The sequence below is a fragment of the Lemur catta genome, chromosome 11, assembly GCF_020740605.2.
Source record: "Lemur catta isolate mLemCat1 chromosome 11, mLemCat1.pri, whole genome shotgun sequence".
In the NCBI taxonomy this organism is placed as follows: Eukaryota; Metazoa; Chordata; class Mammalia; order Primates; family Lemuridae; genus Lemur; species Lemur catta.
In genome coordinates, this window is record NC_059138.1 from 80,945,573 (window position 1) to 80,964,154 (window position 18,582).

At 37.9% G+C, this 18,582-nt stretch overlaps 1 protein-coding gene and 1 pseudogene across 2 annotated transcripts in view; both read right to left on the bottom strand.

Annotated features, from left to right (window-relative positions):
• Positions 1-4,404: 4,404 nt before the first annotated feature.
• KIAA0895 (KIAA0895 ortholog) overlaps positions 4,405-18,582 on the bottom strand; it is a 50,076-nt gene continuing 35,898 nt past the window's right edge. The window contains exons 3-7 of one of the 2 annotated variants that reach the window (XM_045565146.1): positions 16,970-17,113; positions 16,124-16,256; positions 14,664-14,969; positions 10,135-10,232; positions 4,405-7,223 (exon numbers count right to left, since the gene is read on the bottom strand). In XM_045565146.1, coding sequence (XP_045421102.1) covers positions 7,065-7,223; positions 10,135-10,232; positions 14,664-14,969; positions 16,124-16,256; positions 16,970-17,113 — 840 coding nt within the window. In that variant the 3' untranslated portion in view covers positions 4,405-7,064. The remainder of the gene's footprint in view (positions 7,224-10,134; positions 10,233-14,663; positions 14,970-16,123; positions 16,257-16,969; positions 17,114-18,582) is intronic. The other variant, XM_045565147.1, reaches the window with a different exon arrangement.
• LOC123647887 lies at positions 10,315-10,440 on the bottom strand (annotated as a pseudogene).

Here is an 18,582-nt window from a genome sequence, read left to right on the forward strand (position 1 = left end):
GGAGTGAGTGCAGTTGGTGGGGGGCCGTCTATCAGATAGGGAGGGCTGTGGAAAACAAGTGGTCTTGACAAAGGTGGGCGGGGCTAATGCAAAGGAGCAGGCCGGGAGCATTTCCTGTGGCTTCCTGCTTTTTGGAAAGTGCTTGGGAGGCTGAGTAGCCAAGGTTGACCTGGGAGCCTGGTCTTGCCCCAGAAACACGCGGACCACAGAAAGCGGATGGCGGAGAGCGTGGGGCGGCCAGGCCTGACCACTGCAGGCCAGGAGTGCAGGTGCAGCCCGGGACAGCAAGGACAAGCTTCGAGGGTGAAGGTGAGGTGCTTCTGGGGCACCCTGGGGCCTCTGGCTCTTGCTTGCCAGGGGTGTCTCCTGCTCCTCCCTTCATCCATCCAGGATGGCGGGTGGGGAGGGGGCACTCTCTTTTTCTCTGATCTGTGTGCCCAGCTAGCCAGGCTGGGCTTGGTAATGTGGAAAACTCTGGTTTGCCTGGGCAGTGAAGTTCGAAAGTCTGCTAAAGAGAACAGCAAGACACAGGGCATTGCTTTATCCCTGAAGAGTTCTGTTCTTTCCTGGAGATGGCTCCAGGTGGCCTGGGCAGGAAGGAGAAGGGAGAGAGATAAAAAGCCCCAGAGGGAATTTCCTACCTGCTTCTGTTTTCCTGCGTTTTGGGGTCAAACCATATAAGGCATGCTTCACTTGGTGCTTTTGGTTCTGGGGGTGCCTAATAATATCTGCTTAGCAGGCCGAGTTCCAATCATTAGTCTGTGATGGAAGATGCAATCACCTGAGCATCCTGCTGACTTTCATTCTGATGAATTATTCAGTTAAATGATTATTGCTGGGGATGAGTCGCATTGAGGACTCAAGTGTTTCTGTGATAAGGAGTGAGTGCAGTTGGCCAGGGTTGTGTGATTGCTCTCGAACCAGCTAGTGTGGACAGAGCCTGAGCTTTCAGCTAGAAAGTGCGTCAGGCTGATAGCCTACTGTGTACTGGGTGGTAGTTTCTTTGCTCTGAGTTCTGAGACACTGAAGTGGCATTTTAAAGTAGAAATTCCAGAGATGGCTTTACCTCTTGGCAAACACAGCACCATCCCTGTTCCATGCACTGAGGGATCCTACGAATTTCTGGGCTACAAATCCCGTGCCTCATCCACTGACTCTAAAAGCCCACGGACGGGGAGCCGGGATCCAGGAACTAGGCCCTCCCTAATGCACACTTGCTGGATGGTGGTTGGCAATTTGTGAACTGCATTTCCCAGGCCCTCAGTTTCCTTCACGCTATTCTAGTGGGGAGAATTTCTCTCGCAGCAGTGGTCCTCCCACTTTGGTGCATGAAAGAATCACATGTGGAGCTTTCTGGAATGTAGATTCCTAAGCCCTAACCCAGAGTCTGATGATGGAACACTGACTAGACCTGGCCCATGGTCCACATGAATTGGTGATGGTGCCCCGAGGCTCATACTTCGAGAAACACCAATGTGGAGAGAGTGCCTAAAAATGTTGGTGAACCTACTATAAATAATACTAAAGAGGAAAGAGATGGGGGTGTATCAAGAACTGTGGCAGCTTATTTACTCAGAATTTTAGTGTGACTTTCAATGGCTAGGTAAGTGATTCAGCAGTAAGAACAAAGCTACCCAACCCTACGTCTGAAATTAAGAAGGCAGCTGAAAAAGTGTAGGATTGGAGTTGACAGATAACAGCCAGAGAACCCCTGTTACTGTGACTATTTTATTAAGAGTCTTGAGTCCTTGGGCTTTGCCATCCTGATGGAGCTCACAATGAGGATTTTTTTCATTACTCTTACTGCCAAACAAGGCTGATGTTGAGTAAATCCTTATAGTATTGGTAAGCAACTGGAGCTCTAGGAATTTTTTTGAACTTTTCTTCTGAATTTTTCTGAATGTCATTCATCATCATTTACATATCTAAGAAGACCAAATTACTGAGAAGTTAGAAATCAGATCTTTTCAAAGTTACCTCCTGAGGGGTCTCCTAGGCCTGCTGGCAAGGAGCAGTCAGACTCTGGTTTTGGTGCTTGGGCTCTCGGGTGGACGATGTGCACTGCCAGCTCGGAGCAGTGAATGCACAGGAGCAGCAAAACTCCAAGGAGCTGGCCTGGGCCTCCGCCTTCACCACTGGCAGCTTCCAGATGGCTCCTAGAGGGTTTGGAGGCAAAGGCCCCAATTCCCATCCTCAATATACAGGATATTCATGTTCTCAAAACCTAGAATTATTCGAGACAAATCCAGCCACATGTCTAATCCCTAAACACCTCTGAGCTTTGCATTAACAGCCCTGGGAAGGAATTCCAATTTTTAGGAGGTCTGTTTACCTGAGGGAGGGGAGGGTGAGATGAGAGGAAGATAGTCCTCTGCAATTTCCAGTATTTTATTTGAAGACGTCCCAGAGGCTTAAAGCCTTTTAAGACTGCATTGTTACTGGGTATCTAGGGTCTGGTAAAAGCCAGGAAGCTGTTTTGTATCTAAGAAAAGTGAGATTTAAGATTAGAAACTGTGAGTTCCCTAGCCTTGCCTGTGATCCAGAAACAATGGGACCTCGGTTTGTGGGGCTTTGTTATTCAGCTGAGAAATAATCTCTTTGGCCGGAGGATCTGGTGAATTTCCCCAGTATTTCCTTCTCTCTCATTTCCTTAAAAGGGAAAAACTGGTTTCACTATTGCTTGTATCTCACATAGATATTGTATCAAATGGACACACTGGAATATTATTAAAGCTATTTCTCAAGACTGTTAATAGTAAATATACACAGTATAGATATTTCTTTTCAGCCCAAATCATCTCAAAAATTTTATGCCAAATTTGTCAGTGTGAGATTTACACTGGGTAGAGGAGGAAACATTTTAGAATAGGCCTGCAGGTGACTTCAGTTACTCCTTCTCTTGGGTTCTTTAAAGTGATCTACAAATCTTCCGTAGAACAGTTATGCTTGCTTGAAATCAGAGTGTAGGTTGGGATTTTGCTGCAAGGGTCAACTAGTGAGATTAAAAATCTAGAGGGCCTCCAGCCAAAGATAAAATACCGGGAGAAGAGTGAGAAGAGAAGGGAAAAAGAAAAGAGCTAGTGGTCCCTCTACTGGAGAGTTGTGGGGAGGCACGCAAAGACTGCCCAAATGCCCTGCAAGGCTGTTCTCTGCTTGTTACTATCTAATTGCTGACTGGAGCATTCCAGATAACTCAAGATAAAGAGAATTTGATCTCCAACACAAAGCAGTGACAAAAAAGAAATACTGTCTTCCTAAATCCAGGAGGGTCAGTTTACCTGTAGCATCTAAGCTGCTTAATTTTCTTGGAGACATAACAGTAACTAACTAGGAAAGTACTCAAATATGATAAAGGTATTTTAAAATGCCAAGGGTGCCAAATATCTGCTTTATTTAAATTTTATATATTTTAGACATCTTGCATATTTGCTTCTATTAAGAATTTTGTTATATATAGTGGCAGGGTTTTTTCAGGTTTATCTCATCCCCATATTGGGGGGAATAACTCTCCAGAGCTCCACAATCTCTTGAAACTACTGCCCACTGAAATTCCACCTACTCTTAAAGCTCTCCCACAGCTTGCTAATAAGCACTGGTACCTCACATCCTGGCATCAGTTTCAAGGCATTAAGTGAATAAAAATGCATAAAAAACATAGCTGGCTGACAAGGCTTTCACAAATGCCCCTGATTGGGAGGGTACCTATACTCTCCTTTCAGTCCCTGCTCAGTGCTCATCTTCTTAAGGATAAAGTGTTGGCTCCCCTGGGCATCTGCTGGAGGTCCCAAGGGATCTCCCACAGGCCTCTCTGATTGACCCAAGCGGTTACATTCTTGGTCTGATCTCTCCCCTTTGGGCTTAATCTGTTCTAGCTCCAAACATAAGTCTTGCAAAGAGCAGTAATAAAATCCTGTGAACAATCACCACTTTGCAATCTCTGTTTCAAGCACATGGGCAGGCCTACTGACTATAGTGTACAGTGTTTTGGTAGCACCCTTTGGGCACGGGACGGTGTTGTAACTTGTAAACTCTGCCTCCCTTCCTCACCAAACTGTCTCTTGACTTCCTCATCACAGCATCTCTGGCACTCAGCACAGATCTGGCTCTTCAGCAGGTTCTGCACAAAAGTTTACTAAATGAACAGAGTAGTAACTTAAGACAGAATTGTCCCCTTTTCCTTTTCCCTTCTCCATATGCCCCATGAGGGTATAACCGGAACTAATTAGGGGAAAGGCACAGTGTGACAAATGTAATATTTCTCTGTAAGTAAGGACATTAGAAGACAAGCATGACTGATGTCCTCTCAATAATCACCACAAAATAAAAAACAAGAAACACCAAAATAAAAATATAATTAGGCTTTCAAAGAAGTTTACATGCATATATACCCACATACTTCATTTAAGAACCTCAGTGCTATTTCTTTTTATTATAGCTAGACACAAAATGTCCAAAGATATACAAAACAAACAATACAAATTTTAAACACTTTTACAAAAGTGAAAATATAAAGAAATGAAGACTATGGATTTATGTTTGCAAACATTAATTTGACTTTGAATCCTGTCTGGTATTAAAACCCAACAGTTTATCAGAATTTGCATTTGATACAACTTTATGTTAAAATTATAGTGGACAAAACTGATGAAATCAATATCCTATAGCAAATAACTATTCAAATTAATATGATCTTCAACTATTCTAAGTACCGTTGCTATCATTTTCTGTTTATTAAAACTTTGATTTTAGGGAACAAAACTGACCTTATGCTCTTTCAGGAAAAAGAATTAATAAACATTCATTAAATCTTCAATCTCAACTTTTAAAGCTTAGAGCTTTTTAAGTATTTTTGCTAATATGAAACTACTTTTGGTTCACTGCTAACTTTTAAAGTATCTTAAGACAATCAGTGTGATTTAAGGTCATTTTTATCTGCAGAGTGCTCACGTTTTTTGTCTTTATACTAAAGCAGTAAGGCAAGAAAGCAGTGCCTTTTCCAAATCAGACACAGAGAGAATCTCTCTCCATTTTAAAATTTAGGGACTAGAACCACTGCAAATGATCCTACACCAAAAGGAAATTAAGGCTGCTATGATTTTCCTTTATATTTAAACCATAACATAAGATTGGCAGTGTTATTGCCTGCAAATGTTGAATTTACAACCTTTGGGCTTAAATCACAGGACATAAATATTGCCATTTCTGTCTATACTTTTAAGACATTGTTTTCACAATCACCTTTGATAAATTTTAAGATGAAGTCAGAAAATACTATAAAAGCTGGGCATGGTGGTGCGTGCCTTTACTCCCAGTTATTGGGGAGCCTGAGGTGGAAGGATCACTTGAGCCCAGAAGTTCAAGTCTAGTCTGGGCAACATAGTGAGACCCTGTCTCTTAAAGAAAAAGAAAACACTACACAAAGCTGAAAGTATATGACTGGTATAAGGAGATACATGCTTGAGGTGTCCAGAGTAGATTCCAGTGTCTGGTTAGTGCTGGCACACTCTGCCCCCAGCCTGGCATACAGATGTGCAAGACACATACTGGCCAGCACAGCGGGTGGTGGTGGGGGGCTTTCACTGCTCCAAAGGGCCTGGCCCTCTACTGCCAAAGGTGAGACACCTGGCTTTGCAAGAACCCCCAGGCACCAGCTAGAGTATATCCTGTTTGCTGCAACATTCTTCTTTGAGGCAACCTCTTCTAGATGTGTGAAAGAGAAAAATCACATAACCTAGCCTGCAAAAGAATTCCTAAAATCATTTTCTAGCATGAACATGGACTAGGCTTCACAGCATACATCTACCAGTGTTAGCACCATATTTTAGCCTGAACTGAGGTAAAAATAAACTCTCATATAACTTTGGGTAGAGATTTCAGGAGCAATCTTGAATGGGGTATTTATAGCAGCATTCTTTCTGATCATTAATATAAGTTGTATGAAGAACCATTTGACCCCAAGTATACATTAACATATCCAAGTGTACACTGAAACTGATAAATTACAAAGCTAGGTGTATAACCTTATACCAAGAAAAATCCAGCAAAACAGAACTCTCATTTTTTAATTCAAACTGTGTCAGTATTGGGTTGATGAAGTCAAAGATTTTGATAAAATACACTGAACCAATATCACAAAACCAGCTTCTCAATGGCAATGTCCAGAAATTTGACTTTTCAGAGCATGGTCAAGTTTACTGTAGGTGCTACCCAGTCAACATCCCGCTCCTACATTTAACTAGGTCAGACTATTTGTCTCCTGCTCTTTACATATTCCATTTAATAAAAAGTTGAGTAGTATCCAACTATTTTGGTTTCTGTAGACAAATTGCTCTGGAAGTTGTACTTACCATTTATATAAAGGATGCAGAGGGAAAGACCTTAGAACTTTATAAAAAATTTGAAGGGGTACAGCATGTTTCAGTAAATGAAAATATAACTGGACAAAAAGAGGTAATTTTCTAATTTAGTTCTTATATTTTGAAAACGTAAGACAATAATGTTAAAACAGAAAACTTAATGGAAACTTTTCAAATTGCTTTTGCCCTCCCTTTAACATTACTTAACATATAAGAGAAATAGGAAATCCTGATATAATTAGCTTTTTGGAGCATCACAAAACTAATTTTTCAAAGGAGAATAATTGCCATTGTTTATCAAACAAAATATAACTTTGGAGTCTGAATGTCACCGGAATTCAGCCATCTCCAGTCAGGGCTGGCTCTGGTGCTCAGGCAGAAGCACTAGGCCAGTGCTAAACTTCAGCCAGAAGGTTATCACTCAATTTGACCAAGAGTCTTCAAAAACACTTAGCAGTAACATTTTCATCTGGCTTTGTTGAAATTCAGATGAAAATAGGAGTAACTTCCTCCTGCAGCCTATAGAAACATTTTAGGAAAACAGTTTAAGGTTTGTACTTAACTTAAAAATTCAGCTGAATACTGATGACCATTCTTCAGAAAACTCAAACAGCCATTCTTCTTTTATAAATATGCTGGTGCTAACTGCACCCAATTGGTAATATACATGGAGGTATAGTTTAGCTATGTTTGCAAGAATGCTAATTATTATATAAGGTCTTTCAGTTCCCTGTCTGTCAGTTCATTCACTTCCATGATCTTCTGTAAGTGTTCCATATATCGGCTATAGTCCTGCAGGAAGTGAGGGACCCTCATGTTTTCAATAACTGCCAATCCTTTTAAGCGATCCACATCTTCATAAGAAACCTGAAAAAGGAAGATGTGTTAATTTTAAAATATAACCACAAGGTACATTTTAAAGATGAATTTCTTCCCTGGGTCTTACATGAAAGTATATCGATCATCTGTCAAATTATTTAATAGCTGCAAAATAACAAAAAAATCAGCAGCTTACTTTTCTTCACTATGTTAAATTAGAATGTATTTGTCTGCACCCTCATACTATGACCATATTAAAAGTAGTTATTCAAAGGAAGTTAATTAAAGGAAGTCAAACGTGATTTAACACTCTATCTTGGACCTACTGAGTTTGTTTGGAAATTAGACAACCAAACTTAATATATATGTGTATATGAGAGACTCTAAATCTAAAAAACCTGACTAAATCTAAATAAAAGAATCAATAAAACAGCTAGAATATAAATGCCACATTAATAAATTAGAAAAATTAGCACAGTTATACCAGATGACCGTCTCAAATTCAACCATCCAAAATCTGAAACTTTTTGAGTGCTGACATGACCTTCAAAAGAATGCTCATTGATGAAGCTTTTGGAAATTTCTGATTTTTGGATTTGGAATGCTCAACTGGTAAGTAATGTAAATATTCCAAAACCTGAAAAAACTGAAAATCCAAAACACTTCTGATCCCAACCATTTAGAGAAGGGATATGCAACCTGTATATTAGACACTCGTTTCTATTTAATTTGGGAAACATAATGATTTGTGATTTGTATTACAGTCTCTTGCTTTTATTTTGAATTTTTGTAAGTATTTTTTTTAAAATTTCACATTTCTTTTATTCACCTAGGTAAGAAGCCAGTAATTCAGGGTATTTATATATAGGTTAGGTTTAGGGGTGAAACATTTTAAGTTCTATACATTATCTTTGCATCTTAAATTCCAAAACCTGGTTTACTTTAAATATTATGGTCTTCTGATCAACACTCTTCCAGGCTCAGTGGGAAGGCTTTGAGAAAAGAAATTATGTTCATACTATATCTATATTTTATTAAATTTAAAAAATGTTTAATATTATTCAAAATTATTTATTTTATTTAGTATGTATACCACTAAATGTAATGAAAATAGGTTTGTTGATATTGGTATGGTTTAGCAATTCTTAAACCATTATGAGTTTATTATAGAAGAGAATGAGTAAATATACTGATATTGGGAAACAGCATTATCATTTTAAGAGAAGGGAGATGCAAATATATTAGATAGAATGGGAGGGGGAAGAATCAAGTGGAGTCTGATTTGAATTTAAATCATTATGATTTAAGACAAATAATATGATATGCTCATTGAAAAGGTCTCTAGAAGCAAGAGCACCTCAGTAGCAAGATACTCAGATCTTGTTTTCTAAATACCGTTTCCCGCTGAAAGGAACCAAGGCTTCACTGGAGAAATGGCTAATCTCAGATTTGGGTAGGGAAAGTACAAGATGAACCCAGGCATTTTACTTTGCCAGAAAACATAGAGATACATTTAAAACAACACGGGAGCAGCCATGAAAAAAGCTCAATAAAAAAGAATTAAGTCCATAATAATACTACAAAAAAAGGGGAGTAAAAGAAGAAATATAACAGAATTAGATCATCTCTATTTTGTTGCCACCAGTGTAATAACTGATTTGGAAAAAGATAATGGATGTTAAAATAATTCTTTGAAAGGCTGTTTGGGAACAGTTGTCCACAGGTATCATTCCAAAGATTACTTATTAATACAATGGGGGAGGATCTAGTAGTCACTCATTTATCAGGTGATCAAACATGACATTAACAATAATGGAGCAAAATGATATGTGCTTTCTAATCTGATGTAGCAGGAAATACACAAAATCACTTATGAAGTATTCTTGGCAAAAATGTTTAACCTGAATCTCATCATGAGGAAACAATATGATAATCAAGATTGTAGAGATTCTCAAAAAAACTATCCCTGAGTCTTAAAAATGTCATGAAAAACAAAAAGAATGGGGCAAGGGAGACTATTCTAGATTAAAAGACATGAAAGGGCTGGGCGCTGTGGCTCACGCCTGTAATCCTAGCACTCTGGGAGGCCAAGGCGGGTGGATCGCTCGAGGTCAGGAGTTCGAGACTAGCAAGAGTGAGACCCCGTCTCTACTAAAAATAGAAAGAAATGATCTGGCCAACTGAAAATATGTATAGAAAAAAATTAGCTGGGCATGGTGGCGCATGCCTGTAGTCCCAGCTACTCGGGGAGGCTGAGGCAGTAGGATTGCTTAAGCCCAGGAGTTTGAGGTTGCTGTGAGCTAGGCTGACGCCATGGCACTCACTCTAGCCCGGGCAACACAGCGAGACTCTGTCTCAAAAAAAAAAAAAAAAAAAAGACATGAAAGGTTATAAACAAATACTATGCATAAATCTTGATTAGATCCTGGGTCTCTCTCTCTCTCTCTCTCTCTCTCTCTCTCTCTCCCTCACACACACACACACACACACATGCTACAAAGGACATTTTTGAGACAATTTGGAAAATTTGAAGTAGACTATTTTAAATGTTACTTTGAATCAATGGTAAATTTCTTAAATAAGAAAATCATATGATCACATCAGAGAATATCCTTATTCTTAGGAGATATTAATGGGGAAGTGTTACAGTTGCAGCTTACTTTAAAATGCTTTTAGACAAAGATGCTTTTTAGAAAAAGATGTGTATTCAAATAAAAATAAACTACATATATTCCCAAATTTCCTATTCCCTTCTTTATCTCTTATTGACCACAGGGAAATTTGATCATTTGGTTCTGTGACAGAACCATATTTCTCCTTCTTGTTATCACATAAAGGAAACTTATTCCAGCAATAAAGTAAAAACAGTCTGAACCTGAGTCTTAGGATTCATAAAATCAAGCTAGAGGAAATGCTAATCTGGTGTGCCTGGGGACTATGTGCCATTGGTTTTACTCACCTTTCCCAGAGCGGTAAGTAGATGAAAGTCTATGGTATCTCTGTATCGGAGGATTTGAAGAATTCCATCCAAGTATACTTGGTCTTTACTAAAACACCCTGAAGGAACCAGAATAGTGTTCATTTTCTCATATTTAAAAAATTTTTTTTAATTTTTATTTTTCATAGAAAAGGTTTTTTTTTTTCTAAAAATTGCATGAAAATAAAGCAAATCTCTAGTTGATGAGGGCTTGTTATGTAGACATTAGCAGTACTGCCCTCAATACTCATTCATTGGACAGTAACGCTACCCCAAGAAAAGGATGGTTGAAAAATGACTAAGTAATTAGATACCAATCCATTCCCTTTACTGGAAGAATTACATCTGCATAAAGAAAGTTCTAATTTGTCAACGTTTAACTTAACTATCTTTGTAGCATAAAATGTGAAGTCTTAGAAAATACAAGGACAGTATGCAGACTAATAGCTTTTCATTAAGAATTCCCTCCCCCCAGATGTCATCCCCATTATTAAAATAACATTTTTTTCCTAATTATAAATAACTGGTAATTTAAAATGTATGACTCTTTTTTAATTTTATTTTTATTTTTATTTTTTTTTTGAGACAGAGTCTTGCTTTGTTGCCCGGGCTAGAGTGAGTGCCATAGCATCAGCCTTGCTCACAGCAACCTCAAACTCCTGGGCTTAAGCAATCCTACTGCCTCAGCCTCCCGAGTAGCTGGGACTACAGGCATGCACCACCATGCCCGGCTAATTTTTTTTCTATATATATTTTAGTTGGCCAGATAATTTCTTTCTATTTTTAGTAGAGACGGGGTCTCGCTCTTGCTGGTCTCGAACTCCTGACCTCGAGCGATCCACCCGCCTCGGCCTCCCAGAGTGCTAGGATTACAGGTGTGAGCCACTGTGCCAGGCCAATATATGACTCTTATAAATAATCATCCCACCCTCCCCCACTCCTGCCATTCAATCACAATCATTAGCTCCCATGATGTGATGAAGGCATTCAGGTAGAAAGGGTGAGCGGGGCTGTGTGTGTGGCAGGGAATAGTTTTAGAGAAATTAGGTCTTAACAGATAGCGTAGAGATGTAGGATTTCAGAAACTCCTGGTATTTACAAAAATAATAACAACCTTCCCCGCATTAAAAAAAACACTACCGTTTAATAATGCTCTAGGTGATTTTGAAACTGTTATTCCCTAAGAAAATAAGAATTAAAACTAGATTTTAAAGACTATGTAGGTTTAAAAATAGAAAAAAATGGATAAAGAGGACATGAAAAGCAGGAACAGTTCATGAGATCTGAATCAGAAAAGGATGTTTTGCTTATAAAGAAAACCTTTTTCTCATCCTAACATAACTTGTTTAAATTTTTCAAAATTTTACTCTATTAAATGGACTAAAATCTTTCCATATAAAGTCATATTTAAGGAATTACTGTTAATTTTGTTAGGTATACTAATAGCATGGGGATTATGAAAAAAAAAAAAAAAAACTGTCCTGATCAGTTAGAGATGCATACTGAAATCTTCATGGGTAAAAGGACATGATGTGGGAATTGGCTTTAATATACTACAGGAAAAGATGAACTTGGAAGAATAGATGAACCACAGTTAGAAAATATTGACAATTACTGTAACATCAGGTAATGTATTTATGAGGGTTCAGCATATTAATTGTTCTTTTGTATACATTTAATATTTTCCATAATAAAAAATTTTTTAAAAGTACGTGAAGAAAAGAAAAAAATGACTAGTCTAAAAGTGATGTGCCTCGGGGGGGGGGGGGGGGGTCAAGGGCAACAGGAATGCCCTGTGCATCTGAGTACAGAGCACTAAAATGCAGGTAAGGGGATCTAAAAAGGACATAGGAAATGGCAGACACATTTCTTATCTGAAAGCCCGCCTGGAGGTGGCTGTGCACACACAAGAGACAGGGAACAGACAGCCTCCTCTTTCCTGCTTCTTGTCTTGCTACTCATGGCTCGCAGGCACCACACTTTCATACAACTACATCACTGGTATAAAATGTTAACGTGGGCTGGGCTGACAACATAACCATTACTGACCTGAGTATTTCCAAGCTTCAAATAAATAGTTTAAAAATACTGTTACAAGAAAATTTGTTGATATATTGAACTAATCTGAAAACCAAAATGACTTTCAAACAAACGTTTCTTAATTCTTTTTGTCTTGTTTTGTTTTGTTTTTTAGAGATGAGGGTCTTGCTATGTTGCCCAGGGTAGACTTAAACTCCTGGGCTCAAGCAATCTTCCTGCCTTAGCGTTCTGAGTAGCTGGGACCACAGGCACATCCAGCTAAATATGTCTTAATTCTTATCCTTTTTTCAAAGGCATTTTTGTATTATTATACACTTTGCTCATCTTGTTAAAAATAAACAAACAAACAAAAAAAGACTTTCTGGGCAATCTAAAGTCTTAATACTGCTGACAAAATTTTTTTAAACTTCTGTTAGAGTAGCATATTTACTTTGAACTAGAACTGTTTGTGAACATCAACATACATTGTGTTTGTACTCTTGGCCTCTATTTTCTTTAGACAAATAAAAATAATAGTGCTAGACATCCGCAATGAAATAACAGATTCAGGCAAGGATCGCTGATGAATGCTGAAAACCATTAGGTGAAACTCTGTTGGGGAACAGGATATTCACACAGTCTTTGTCACCTCACAAATAACTTACTGATTACAAAGGGGAAAAGAAATATGTACCTTTACAAAGAAAGAGCTTGTAATCACCACCTTAAATGAGGATCAAACTTAGCATCTCTAATGGTGAGACAATCTGTCATTAGGTGGTTCTTGATGTGACCCAATATCACTTACACAGTATTCTTGCAAAAAATGTTTACCCTGAATCTAATAATGAGCAAACAATCAAACACATCCAGATTGTGGGCTATTCCATAAGAACACTGGCCTGGACTTCGAAAAAAGAAATCACTATCCTGAAAAAGAAAAAAGGTGGGGAGAATTGCTCCACCAAAAGTAATGTATGAACCCTGACTGGATCTGGATTTTTTAAAAAAATAGCTATAAAGGACATTTTTGGAAAAGTTGGGGAAATTTAAACATGGTGTGTATATTCATTGATATTGCTGAATTTATGTTCATTTAAGTGTGATAATGATATTGTGTTAGGTACAAGAATGTTCTTTATCTTAAGAGATGCATGCTCAAGTTTTTAGTATTAAAATGTCAAGTCTAAAATTTACTTTTAAAAAGTCAAAGAGAACACCATCAACAAAGTGAACAGACAACCAACAGAATGGTAGAAAATATTTGTAAATCATATATCTGACAAAAGACCTGTATCTAGAATACATAAAGAACTCTTATAACTCAATAATAAAAAGACAACCTAATTAAGCAATAGGTAAAAGATCTAAATAGACAGTTCTCCAAAAAAGATATACAAACGACCAATAAGCACATAAAAAAATGTTGATGGCTCTTCAACAATCATTAGTCATCAGGGAAATGCAAATCAAAACTACAGTGAGATACCACTTTGCACTCACTAGAATAATTAGAATAATAATTATTATAATTTACACAATGAAAATAGCAAGTGTTTGCAAGAAATGTGCAAAAATAGGAACACTTGCTCATACACTGGTGAGAACGTAAAAAGATGCAGTCCCTTTGGAAAACAGTCTGGCAGTTCCTCAAAAGGTTAAACATAGAGTTACCATATGACTCAATTCCATTCCTAGATAAATACCCAAAAGAACTGAAAATGTATCTGCACAAAAACTTGTACACAAATGTTCACAGTAGCATTATTGATAATAGCCTAAAAGTGGAAACAACCCAAATGTCCATCAACTGGTGAATAGACAAATAAAGTGTCCATAGAAAGGAATATTAATTCGGTAATAAAAATGGCTGAAATACTTATACATGCTATAACATGATGACTCTTGAAAACATCAGGCTAATTGAAAGAATATTATATGATTCCATTTATATGAAATGGTCAAAATAGGTAAATCCACAGAGACTAAAAGTAAAAGAGCTGGGGAAGAGAGGAGGAAATGGTGAATGACTGCTAATGGGTATGCATTTCTTTTCAGAGTAATAAAAACATTGTGTAATTAGATAGTGGTGATGATTGAACAACTGTGAATATTCTAAAAATCACTGAACTGTACATTTTAAATGGTTACATTGTATGGCATATGAATTATATCTCAATAAAGCTGTTTTTAAAAGTCAAAGAGAAAGCAAAAATGGCAAAATGTTAACAATTGGTTAATCTAGATGATGGGTATATGGGTATTCATTCTACCATTCTTTCTATAGTCTGTAGGTCTGAAAATTTTCAAAATGACCTGGGTAAAAATAATGGTAAGAAAATATGGTTTGGGAAAACTAGCATTGATCTCAAGTAACATAGGTTTTATTTTTGATAGATGAGTGAATTCTGTGATTCGGAGATTAGAACATAACCAAAATCACCAGACAACTAGTCAATAAGTTAGAAAACCTACAGTTAAGGGACACCTACCTGGTCGGGAAGTATCAGTCCATCCCCTTTTGGCTCGTACACAATAATCCCATCTTGTATTGGGGTCCTTGACAAACTTGCCAATATCTTTGAAGAGCTCACAAAAAGACATCTGGCTGGCTCGATAAACAGTGTAGTATAGGAGGGCAGCCCTCCATAAAAAGGGGTCTTTTCTAAACAGGACACTGTGAATACTTGCCAGGCCTTCCTCTGTGGGATTATTTGGCTTTAGCTCATGTTTTTTACGGCCATTCCAACTGTTCCACGGCTGCTGGAGGTTGTTAATACCTCGAAAATAATGTGTACCTATGGAGAAGAAAAGTTACATGAATAATAAGAAATGCCATTCTTGTTTTAATTCTTCCCCAAAAGAAAGATTCTATCAACAATTCTAAAATCAAATTGATATGTGCCTACAAATCAAAACAAAGTAGAAAATTTCACAACCCTAACATCTTTGGGGTTTGAAGGAATATACTGCCTTCAAAAGGATCATATGTCTCATTAGAGGAGGTATAGCCTTTATAAAAATTTATTTATTTATTTTTTTGAAACAGAATCTTGTTCTGTTGCCTGGGGTAGAGTAATGTGGCATCAGCCTAGCTCACAGTAACCTCAAACTCCTGGGCTCAAGCAATCCTCCTGCCTCAGCCTCCCAAGTAGCTGGGACTACAGGCGAGTGCTACCACGCCTGGTTAATTTTTTCTATTTTTAGTAGAGACAGGGTCTCATTCTTGCTCAGGCTGGTCTGGAACTCCTGAGCTCAAGGGATCCTCCCACTTGGCCTCCCACAGTGCTAGGATTTCAGGCGTGAGCCCCCATGCCTGGCCTAACAATTTACTTTTTAAAGAGAAGAATCAGCCAGGCACAGTGGCTCAGGTCTGTAATCCCAGCACTTTGGGAGGCTGAGGCGGGAGGATAGCTTGAGGCCAGGAATTTGAGACCAGGCTGGGCAACACAGTGAGACCTCATCTCTACAAAAAATAAAAAGATCAGCCGGGCGTGGTGGTAGGCACCCTGTAGTCCCAGCTACTCAGGAGGCCAAGGCAGAAGGATCACTTGAGCCCAAGAGTTCAAGGTTACAGTAAACTACGATCGCACCATTGCACTCCAGCGTAGGTGACAGAGTGAGATCCTGTCTCTAAAAAACAAATAATAAATAAAGAGAAGAATCATAGACTTGATATTTGAAAAGAATATAATTTAATCCAACCCCTTCAGTTCAAGGTGGGGGAACAGAAATCCAGACGAGGTAAATAAATTTCTAAGCTTAATACAGCTAAACAGTATCCTAAAAAAATATATATATATAAATACATTAGCTTTAGTCCAAGTGAAGCTTAACAACCTCATGACTTTTTGCTAAATACTACTAAGAAAAAAATCCATTCTAAAATAACATCTCTTTGGGGATGATTCCCAATATTACAAATGAACAAATGGAAAAGGGTTGCCCCTACCTATCTCATGCCTCAGCATTCCCTCCAGCCAATGCTCACGTGCAGTGGAGACATTGATGGTCAGAGTTGGACATCCATTCACTACTGTCATTGAAGCCCGGGAAAGCAGGTCCTCCGTGAGGTGAACTACAATCTAGGGAGCAAGAGAGAAAAGAAGAAAATGTAAAGGCAGGGTGAAAAAACGCTTTCACAGAGAACAATGGGCTTGTAAGTTTACACTAGTTTTTTTTTACTTACAACCATCTTGAATCTCCCAGAAACCAAGATGGGATGTACAGCCAATCACTTTTGACTCTTCTAATTTTAACCCTCTGGGAACTCAAGAACTTTATTGGGTTGAAGGGAAAGTAGATGGCTGTGCTGAGGAAACACAGAGGACTTAAAATTGTACCTCTGGGATCTCTTAAATACAGTCCCTGGATAAAATGGTGCAAAAGGAGGTACAAGTACCAGAGTTCTGCTCATTGCTAACACCAAGGCTTTGAGACTGACCACTAAGAACAGACTACTAATAAGAGAGGCCACTGGGGAAAATCTCTTTATTAACAATTTTCCAGAAAGGAATACATATAATTCCACAAGCTATACAGAAATGGCAGAAGAAAAATGAGAAGAAACTGAACACATCAAAACAATTTAATACAGCAGGTAGTTAGACTTACAGTATTTAGTCAGAAACTTGGGCAACTCATTTTTTGTTGCTGTTTTCTATTTGGGTGACGAATTTAATGAGTAAAATAGGGTTGGGAAAACAAAACCTGCAGGAAAAAACTATGATTGACTGGCACTGACTGAGAGTTATAATAAAATGCCACAGCCAACTCCTTGTTTATTTATGATTCATACCTCCCCCAGGCAGCCTTCCTTCATCATGTACTTCCTGACATGACTCCAGATTCGAGGTTTAGATAGTAAGCTACCACCAGTGGCTTGTTCAAATTTTTCATAACTTCCGTATTTCTGTAAAGTCAGTTCCATAATATTGATGGACTGTAAAAGAAAGAGAGTAATGAAAGTAAATAGCCTCATATTACTTTGAGATGAATAATAAGCTAGCTATGTTCTTATTTATCATGACCTAGTCTAGGTTATTGATTTTCAAAATAACCTGCAGCTGAAATGGCACATTTTTCCAATCTTAAACAACTTCCCACCCATTTTTGTAAATTTGTACAAATGCCTATGGATTTAGAAATACTCTCTTTCCTTGTGTTAGTTTCTCTTTAACATGCTGAAGGACAGAGGGGCTCCAATACTTCATATAGATAGTGCTGGCATCTGACAGGTTGAGAAGCTGGGACAGAGGGATTCCTGGCTTCTCTAAGATCATTTGGTGGTTTGGCAGGAGAACTCACAATGGAAGGTATGTTTCCACACTAGTCACTAGATTACAATTACCATTTGGGTGAAGGAAAAAAAAATTTCAAAATTTTCAGGACATACAAAAGAACAATCAGTCTTCTGTGACAATCCATAAAATCTGCTGTTTTCCTGGGTTACTCTTTGGCAGAAAACATAAAACTTCAACATTATTAATAAGAACACTTTTCTCTTTCATTCAATGCAGGGTACTAATTACTTTTCATTCTTTATAAATTTTCACAACAAAGGAATAAGAAAGTTGAGATGTTTTTCTCACACATGCACAGAGTAACACATATGTGCAGGATGAAAGACTAAAAAAACCTGGTAACAAATCACAAATGATCAGTATCTATGGGAAAGCCACAGAAAGGAAAACATAAGGAAGAAAAAAATTGCTTTTCAAAGGCCTTTTGGAAAAAAAACTAGAAAATTCAAATATATGTTATATGAATTGTGAAAGAAACTAAAAAATTATGATACATGTTACATAAAGTCTGTAGTTTCTGGACTGACTAGTACAGAGATTAAAGATACAAGCTCTAGAGTCAGACGACCTGAGCTGACACCCTGGCTCTGTCATCTTCTGGCTGTATTACGATGGTCAAGTCACTAAACTTGTGACTCAGCCTCATTTGTAAACAGGGATAACAATAATAATGTCTACTTCATGGTTTTGTGGAAAAAATTTAGTCAACCCTTATTATCTGGGGCGTAAGTAGTCAATACATGTTAACTATTACATCATCATTGGTATGTTACTATTCTTTATAAATAACCACTGTAAATAATGTGCTTTGACACAAAAATTATAGAAAAGCTCACATGTGAAAGTCATTATTCAACATACATATCCCCATTGGAAAAATACCCATTACTAGTAAACTAGCATGTATCATAAAGCTATCATAACAAAAAAAAAATGGCTTCAATAGGCTTTGCAGGGCTTCTGTACCCAAAACTGTTACTGAAAGCCTTGCTATTCAAAGCGTGGTCTGAAGGCCAGCAGCACTGGCATGGCATGGGAGCTGGTTCTAAATGCAGAATTTTGGCCCCCCACCAACCTCATGCCTATTGAATCAGAACATGAATTTTAA